The sequence below is a fragment of the Bemisia tabaci genome, chromosome 2, assembly GCF_918797505.1.
Source record: "Bemisia tabaci chromosome 2, PGI_BMITA_v3".
Taxonomy (NCBI): Eukaryota; Metazoa; Arthropoda; class Insecta; order Hemiptera; family Aleyrodidae; genus Bemisia; species Bemisia tabaci.
Window position 1 is genome coordinate 65506672 of NC_092794.1, and position 9528 is coordinate 65516199.

The 9528-nt window shown below is 38.0% G+C and overlaps 1 protein-coding gene across 3 annotated transcripts in view; it reads left to right on the forward strand.

The window, feature by feature from the left end:
• The window catches only part of LOC109041801 (trinucleotide repeat containing adaptor protein gawky), a 54040-nt gene that overhangs the window by 28781 nt on the left and 15731 nt on the right, over positions 1 to 9528 (forward strand). For 2 of the 3 annotated variants that reach the window (XM_019058223.2, XM_072296080.1), the window contains 6 exons: positions 312 to 509; positions 1592 to 1807; positions 2337 to 2506; positions 3211 to 3582; positions 4602 to 4872; positions 8490 to 8657. In XM_019058223.2, the coding sequence (XP_018913768.1) occupies positions 312 to 509; positions 1592 to 1807; positions 2337 to 2506; positions 3211 to 3582; positions 4602 to 4872; positions 8490 to 8657 (1395 nt within the window). The remainder of the gene's footprint in view (positions 1 to 311; positions 510 to 1591; positions 1808 to 2336; positions 2507 to 3210; positions 3583 to 4601; positions 4873 to 8489; positions 8658 to 9528) is intronic. The other variant, XM_072296079.1, reaches the window with a different exon arrangement.

Consider the following 9528-nt stretch of genomic DNA (forward strand, 5'->3'; position numbering starts at 1 on the left):
GTTGGCAAGAAACGAATGGAGATCCAGTTTTTTGTGAGTTTTTTACAATCAAAAGATTTTGTATTATAAGCAAAATAGAAAATTAGCCAAGCTTGTGCTCCTTGGTTGAAATAGAGCCTAAAGAAGCATTTTCCAGATCATGGAGCGTGGCCCTCACCATAAATCTCAGATTTACAGGATTTGATGCTAATGTTGTTCTCACCCTTACAGTTTGCCTAAATCAGACAAAAGCGCACCTGGTATGAAAACATTTCAACAGTAATCTTAAAGTCAGTGATACTTTAACCGTCTCTTCATTTTTTACTTTACAGATATTGAATCAGCCCTTGGCTCCTCAGACTCTTCTCCTTTTAAATCAGTTACTTCAACATATCAAGTCGCTTCAACAACTTATCCAGCAGAGAAATCTACATGCCAGCAGCAACCCTCTTGGGAAGAGCAACAACTCAGCATTCATGCACCTTACAGCTCAAATCACCAAAACCAAGAAACATATCGCCGGGCTTCAGGTAAAAATTTTGTGGCGTTACATATGAAATGAACATGTATTAGCTCCTAGCAAGTCACCAAAATCTTTGACATAAAATTGCTGTTGTAAATTAGGGAAATCCAATGAACACTTGAATATTTAGGAAAATTGATGATTCAGATCATTAAAGCTCAGTGCAGGAATTTTTTTGTAAACTAAGAGTGAGAACAGGAATGCTTCTCATTATTTTATATGTAAGGAACTTGGATCCAACACTGTCAGACTTGAAAGCTTTTATTGCTCACAATAGTAGCTTCATCTTGCCTGATTTTTTATCTTTGGAAACATCCTTTGGATATTTGTCTTTGCGACATCTTGTAGTCCGCCTTAAACTTTCCAGTGCCAGAGGAGCGTGTTTCTTCCTTGCTACATTTAATTATTTGATACATTCAGCAAAGAGACCCTTCCCATGGAAATGTTCAGTTGTTAAAGAGTAATGGTGGAGGTTAGCACAGAATATGTGATATTAATTTTTTGGAGGAAACTGAGAAAAAAATTTTCCTGTAGAAAGCATGCTTAATAGGTGCCTACAATCTTCTATGCTTTTCTGCTGAATTGCCCAGTTTCTAATTTTTCTTTTGTTTATCGTCAGTAACACCATGATCTACTGATTTGAGATATTAGTAGAAAACCAAGCGACAGCTTCATAGCCTGCAGCATAATTTGTAAACTTGATAACATTGTATCGAGGGCCTGGTGTTCGGTATCACCACCAATTTTTTATACATGCAGAGCCATCAATACGTATACCATGGGTGCAAATAGGGTGCAAATAACTTGATTTTTCCAACAAAAAAAATTGTTTAGTTTCTCAGGCTCTTTATGCCAGTTTTAAGTATTCAATGTTTTCTTTTCTCTTATGGATGAACAATTGCCCCCTAAAACATGTGTTACCTTGTCATTTTTCTTCTACCAATAAAATTTCAGTTTGCAGATATGTTGCTCTATTCCGTAACCATCTAAATGTCAACTACTTATGTTGCAGTGAAAAGTGTGCCTTGAAGATATTGTGATTATTTCCTCCTTACAATTTACTCATTATTTTGTAATTATTTTTTGCAGAACGACATAGTAATTCAGCAAGCGCAGTATATCAAAAACCAGATACCATCACAGCAGCATCAGCAGCAACACCACCTTGCATCAGGCAATAATCAGTCACAAGGTAATGCAGGTGGTGGAGGTAGCAATGATTTCTTCAACAAGAATCAAGCACAGGATCTCTTGGCAGCTCTTCAAACCAATTTCACAGACTTGAACATTAATAAAGAACCATTGGTAAGATCCAACCCCTTTTTTTACTCTATTTCCTGACGTTTAACATTGGTACCTAAAGAATGTGATGAAACTATCAGAAACCTGGTGGATTTGCATTGGTTACAAATCAGGAATCTCTCCTTCTGCCACTCTGAAATTTATGTTATTGCTCCTGAGCCACTATTATTGACATCTTGAATGACATATTTGAATCTTTAAATCGTTAGAATAGTAGTGAAGCTTTCATTGACTAGATAGTGTTAACATCAGAAACATTTTTGGAATTAAAAATTTAAATGTGAGCCAAAGAATCAAACGAAAGATGGAAGAAAATTAATATTCATATTTCGAACTCCAAAGAAGTACATAGGTTTTTGGAAACAAGTCTGCGGAAGTAGGAGATAACTTCAGTTTCTTATCAAGGAATAAGCAGTCTAGAATTCCAGACATTATGCCTCTAACTTACTGCATATGAAATATTTTAGTGGTAGTATCTGATATTTGGAGAGTGATCAACAAAGGTTAATTTTTTATTTTCTTTGGTCCTCAGTCAAGTGGAGCAGGTTTCCAACACCAGCAATCACGTTTGAATCAATGGAAGTTACCATCTCTGGACAAGGAGGGTGAAGTCGGTGAAGACTTCAGCCGTGCCCCAGGAACCACCTCTAAATCTGGAGGCTCTACGTCTCCCACATTAAATCCTCTGCTGGGCCCAGACGGGTGAGTTGCTCATTCTCATAGTTTTAGTATCTCATAATCTAATCTAAATCCAACTCAAAAAATTTTTCCTAACTTGATGACTCGTTAAGCTAATTGTGGTTCTCCCATCAGTCTAACAGATGCCGAGTGACTCAGCTGAGAATGTTACATTTTGAAATGGGTCAGTACGGAATCATGTTATGACTGTTTCAAATTATAGATCAGCAAAAAACAATCAGATCTAAATGATAGTCTTAAATTAAGGATTACCAGCTCAAACAATTGCAAGGACTTATTCTCTTTCAATGCTCTGTTCGAGAAAAAATTGTTTAGTGTCTCTTCTGTAAAGTAACCTTAAAAGCGTCTATGTGTGTACTAATGTTGTTGACCTCAGTTCACAGGGTTGCCACAGTCAGGAAATTTTTAAAAGTCAGGGGAAATGACCAAAAAGTTTCGGAGAAAAATTGTTAAACATCTTTTATTAGCTTTCTGAAATGGATTTGACATTTAAAACAACAAATATTGCCTGGGAACTATTTCTAATTTTTTTCTTTTTTGCCGTATGGCATATCTTTAATTTTCTGGGAATTTTACCCAAGTGTGTCAGGGAAATCTCAGTGAATTCCGTTTTCTAAATTTTGTGGTAACCCTGTTTCAATTACATGAACATGCCCTTAAGTTCTGCAGTTTTAGCTCTTTGTAATATTAATTTTTCACAATTTTAGGCCTTGGTCATCAAGTGTTTCGAATGCAAACAGCACTGGTTGGCCCGATTCTGAGAAAGACTGGCCTTCATCACAGGCCAACTCCTCATCTGCGTTTACTGACCTTGTGCCTGAGTTTGAGCCTGGAAAACCGTGGAAAGGCAGTGTATTGAAAAGCATTGAAGATGACCCTAGCATCACCCCTGGATCAGTCGTACGATCTCCCCTCAGCCTGGCCTCAATCAAAGACTCAGAAATATTTAGCTCTAGTAAGACTTCGCCAAACAGCACCAACAACTCCGCCTCTGACAACTTACCTCTACCTCCGCTGTCTCTGTCGTCATCAACTTGGAGCTTCAATCCCTCTTCAACTGCACCTTCTTCTTTTACTGGGTAAGTTTCTCCTATTTTCTACTCACCGGCACAAAGGAATCATGTTTGTACTGAGAACCCCCAAGCAGTGTATAAAACAATCTTAATGACGAAAATCGGGTTTGCTGAGTAACATTTTAAAATTTGAAAAGTTTTTTAACCCATTTACATGTATGATCATCAACTGCATTGCTGACAGTGGTTGCTTGAAGCCACCTACAGGGTTGCGAATAGTTTTAGATCTCAGTAAAGGGCCCCGCACACTCCTCACGGAAGTGCCCTGTTTGATTTCCAATTATTTTATTGCATTAAACTTATCTATGAATGCTGATCAAAAGTCTTCATTGCACCAACTCTCTTCAAGGCCTTGTTTTCACACAATCCGCGGCTGAACTTGCATTAATTCCTTGAATAAATGAAAGTAGTGCGGTGATGAAGAGTCGAAGAGATCCCTCATTTCAGCATGCGAGTACAGGTCAGTCGTGTAATGAAGGAAATCCAGAAAACCCCAGTGCGTTTAAGCACATCGTGATCAGCAGCCAATCCTGCCGAGTGGCAGTCTTATCTTGAATTCCGCACACCTTTTCTTTTCTTTGTCCAAATCAGTTCCTTCATCTCTCTCACTCTCATTCTTACCAGACAGACACGTGCTGCGTCTTAACGCACACGATCACAGCTAGCCTTTCCTGGATATTATCAAAACTTAAATGGTGGGTTATACAAAAACGGTTTGCCCAAAGATAACTTTTGATCAGCATCCATAGACAAGTTTAATGCTATAAAAAATCGAAAATCGAACAGGACACACATTCCCACAAGGAAAGTGCAGGGTACTTACATAAAAACATATGTTGAGACACGTAATATTTGTACTGGAAAGTCAACACTGTGTTCTGGCCCTGAAAGAAGGCCAATAATTCATGCTCACTTAAATTAGCTTATACTAATGGAAGCATCATTTGGCTTGTGTGGAGCAATTTTCTTCCAAGTTTTCATACTGAATCGGATATCCTCTGACGAATTCCGCACATCTGTTTCAGACCTCTTGCCAAATTGGGCACTACTGGTAAAACAACCAGTTGGGGAGATGCTCAGCCACCAACTGTAGTTACAAGCGAACTGTGGGGCGCACCGAAATCACGCGGTCCTCCCCCAGGTCTCTCCTCCAAGACTGGCTCTGCTCAAAACTCAGGTTCAAGTAGCAATGGCTGGACTGCTGGCTCCAATTGGAGTAGTGGCGCTCATTCCGGCTCATCCTCTCAGTGGCCCTCATCTTCATCATGGCTTTTACTCCGAAATTTGACTGCTCAGGTATTTGATATTTAGCTTCAATTTTCTTCTATCAAGGGGGGAATTCAATTTCTAGTCTCCGAATGTGGGTTTTTTTTCCAGATTTTACTTGGAGTATTTTAGCTTACTGAATATCACCATAAATTATTTTGGTACATCTAAAACTCCAGTCGCCTGAGTTGTCAACTATCTTATAATCTTGAATTCATTGAAAAGTACCAATTTTTATCTCTGTCAAGTAACTGTGCTCTGAGGTAATAATCATCACTGAGGAAATAGTAACAACACAGGCTAAGACCCGCTATTGCCTAAATGCTCTAATTGTCAACTATATAATGTTCTTTCAAATTTTTATCTCTGTAAGTAAACTCTACAAAGTCAAAGTAACAGCAAAGGCTAAGACCCGCTATTGCAAATGCTCTAATGCACTATAATGTTCCTTCAAAGCAATGTTGCTCAAAGTCAAGCTTAATAAAGCGTCCAGCCCATGTACAAATGGCTTTCAAAGATCATCGGCGACCGTTGGCTTTCAAAGATCATCGGCCCGATGATCTTTGAAGGTAACCGATAGGTTCGGGACCTATCAAAGATCAGATCATAAGATTTTCAAGAAATTTCGTGCAGAAATGGCTGAGAAATAAAATAATTAGTGCCCTGTTGGTACGTGGGCTGGACGCTTAAGTGTCAATTTTTTTTATAGAATTTTTTTTCTTGGACAAACATTTGTAAATTTCAAATTTATTGTCGGTGAAAGATTGATAAATGAAACATCGGTAGACTTTCGTGACTGGTAGAGAGAATAAAGTATTAATATGTTTCTTGACAAACCATTTTGTAAGTGCCCATGGCTGGCCTCATGTACCTGGTTTCACCAAACAATTCCTCTCATGTTCCTAGGTGATGAGAATGCTATGCAGAATTATTTTAAAAATATTGCAAATTAATACAAATTTTTTTATATACAAAATTTAAACTAGAGTGTCAGTCGTTCACCGCCCAGCCAACATTAGCAACCTCAGTTGACTCGCTAATGATGGTTGGGCAGTAAACAACCAAGACGCTTATTTTTAACGCACAAAAGTGGGTAAGTTTTTCCAAACAAATTGAATTAATTTGACAAGTCAGAGTGTTTCCTCCCTCCTCTGGTACATTTTACACCGAAATACTTGTCAAGTGCCTTTTACTAGCATGACCGAGAATTAAAATCCTTACAATCCCCAGTGCACCTCCTAACAACTGCATTTTCAGCATGTCTTGGTAATGCTAGCCGAAGCAATGAATTGCTCCTCAAGACTCTCTCTTTCACATGTGTAAAATTTCAGTAAACTATTCTCTGGTGTAATAAATGTAAAAATGTAATGTATAAATGTTTTACAACAATGTGGCAAGTATTTTGGCATCCTTCATAGGAGGTGTTCAGCTTGAAAAATCCAGCGAGTATTGTCAAAATTAGTAAATTCTTCCCATCTTTATTTCCCTTTGGTTTGCCTGACAACAGAGCTCTGATCCATCAGTCATCTTATAACTTCTCATAGAATCAGTGAAGAATATGTTTCCTTAGCTTTTTAAAATGATCAGTCAGGAATAATGGAGCAGTGGCAAGAAATTTTTGCAGGGTTGTAGTAAAGTTATAGAAAGTACGTAGTAAGTAGTATAGTAGAAGGTTGTTATGGAAGTAATATTGAATGAAACAAAACGAAAAGTTCTATTTTTAGGTGAGAAAGAGCTAAACCAAAGCAGACAGTTTTTTGAGTTGACAGCCAAGTTCAGCCAATCAGCTAACGCTGTTTTCTATGCCTAGCTACGACATTAAAGCGTATTGTTTCAATTGGGTCTCATTTTTGGTATTTCTAAAACAGATTTTCTCTGCCATCTAGAGTCAAAGATACTTTTACCAACTGCAAAGGGAGCGAGAAAGTGAAAATCTGAACAAATTCCTAGAAACTTAGTTCTCTCCATACTTTCAGAAAATGAATGAGAAAGAATGGATGCCACCGATCCATCACTTAGTAAATAGCTCAACACACTCGTCAATTTTGTAATGTACTGGCATGCCAGAGAAAATGATTTATCTATAAGAATACAACAAAGTTTTAAATCTCTGCTGTATGTTACTGGTCGATGGGTTCCCATGCAAGTACCTTCTTTAGACCCAGACCCCTATCAGAGAGCACTGAAGCAAGCACTTAGGAGAAAAATTCCTCTGTTTGTGTAGCTCTATTATTCTTCAAGCAAACTGAAGACAAAATAGCATCAGCAACTTTGTCCCATTATTAATTATTCGAAGCCCTGGAGGTATGCTATCTCTTATAACATCAATGTCAGTCGGTTCTTTCAACTGAAATTCAAAGGGTCTTCTCATATTTTACTGAAACTTTGAATCGCTAAGCCATTGAGAAACATTGAGAGATCTGAGCTGGTTAGAAAACGAGATTCTGACTTGAAAATCTAGTACATAATATGTAAGTGACATATCTGTGAAACAGGATCTTATCCTCTAGTAGAAAATTTTCTGTTACTTTCCTCCATTGTATAAAGAAGGAAAACATCGACGGTGCAAGTCGGCAATCAGATAACTCGGTTTGCGACGTCAACATCGTCGATGATCAACTCGGGAATGTGGGGCTTGTCTATCACCTATGTGATGAATTCCGGGGAAAAGATAATCTGGACGGGGGGGGGGGGGGGTGGTTTGCTGTGTTACAGGTCTATGTAGCGGTTTAACTGTAAGTAAGTAGGTGGGTTCGATTTGCAAAAAAAAAAGGAGGGGTCTGGAAAAATTAATCGACTTTGTGGATCTTGAAAAGTGAAGCTTGTGCCAGACTGGGCTTGACGTCTGCTCTGCCCCCCTCCTCGCCCTCTAAGGCAAGCTTAGACCCGTTTCCCCTCTTAAGTCGCGTACATAGTATTTGAAAGGCACCTTACAAATTTTCTACTTATCGACAGTGTAAGTCGGCAATCACATAACTCGGTTTGCGACGTCGCAGACTTCCTGTCATACTTTACTTTTCAAACGGAAAACTACTCAATGACAATTCTTTAAAACTGCCATGATTTTTCTTCTCTGTGAAGAAAATTCTGCAAAAACTTCAAGGAATGATGTCAATTTGTTCTCCTTTCAAAAATTAACATATAGGCGAAGATTTTCAGACACTGCAAACGAGTTATGTGATTGCCGACTTACACCGTCGATATGGGTATTTTGGCGCAAGTTTGACCCTGAAAGATGAAAAATTGACAGATGTAGTAGTCCTGAAGGTCCAAGATAAGAATTCCTAGGTTGTAGGAAATTTTCTTCTGGGAGGTAAGGTCCCTTTTCACAGATCGATTCACATGTGTTTAACAAGATGGATCAAAATGAAGAAAATATCAGAGTTATCTGAGTTTTACTTTCCGGATCTTTCACCAGTAGAATACTGAGGGAATACTGCCCCCTATTACATTTCAAAGCTCTTACAGTTTGCCATCCATCTTATTTATTGTTTTGTTTGGCAGTGATCAATTTGGTTATTTTGGTGCCAATAAAGATGCGGGTGCACATTTTGCTGATTTCTAGTTAGTTTTAATAATGTATTTGTGTTTGGTTTTCTTCTTGGGCGGGTTCTCAAGGGTTTTTGGGTTGGTTTATGTTGAGACAGATTCCAGGAAACGGGGAAAACGGTTCTAACGAAAGATTTGAATTACAGATCGATGGTTCAACATTAAAAACGCTTTGTTGTCAACACGGTCCTCTGCAAAACTTCCATTTGTACCTGAAACATGGGATTGCCCTTGCTAAATACTCAACAAAAGAAGAGGCTGTGAAGGTAGGTCTATCAAAGTTTAATGTTTTACCGACATTCATGTCTGTGCTTTTCTTTTTAATTAGCTCTGAAAGAATAGTGCATGATGCTTGCCATCTTATAAATACAAATTTATTCTATCAATTAATTTCCTAACATAATGAGCCTATCAGTGGTTCATGTTGAAACAGGTCTTAGTAACTCTCAAAAAATCAGGCAGGATAAATATCCTAATTCTTCATGAAACTTTTGAGACGTAGTATATGCCCAATTTCAATTACAAAAGGTAAATAACATTTTCAAATCGTAAATTTTAGCTCAGCTTTTTTGTCATTTGAACAGCATCATTAAATTTAAATTATTTTGAAAATATTCGGTGTCAGCTTTTTCAGTTGGAAGTTAGAAATTCATCTTGAACAACGAACATAGCTTTCAATTTACCCTTGCGATTTTGTTTTTTTTTTAAGATATTAGTTTGCAGACCTTTTTTTTTTTCTTTTTTAATTGGTCTATCTTAATTTTGGAGCTGAAAAATTTGACAAAGAATTCTGGTTGTATAATGTGCTTCTGTGATGGGAAAACTGGCACGGAACTGCAGTAAATGTAGTCCCTGAAGATGGCAGAATGAAACCTAACAGTATCTCAAGATGCAACTAAGAACCGCGAGAATACAAGCTTATTGGACACATGATTTCTGCAATTGATTTGGAGCACACACCCCCTCCCCCTTGTCCCTAACTTTCTCGGCTTCAAACTCTCGAAAGAAATTCTATGGCAAGTTTTACAAGAGTAATGGGAGCATTTTTAATAACTCCCGTCATCGCCCTCAGCTATCCCTGTCTTTTGGGCACAATAGTGAAGAGATAGGATTAATGCTTTGATTTTGGTACAACAG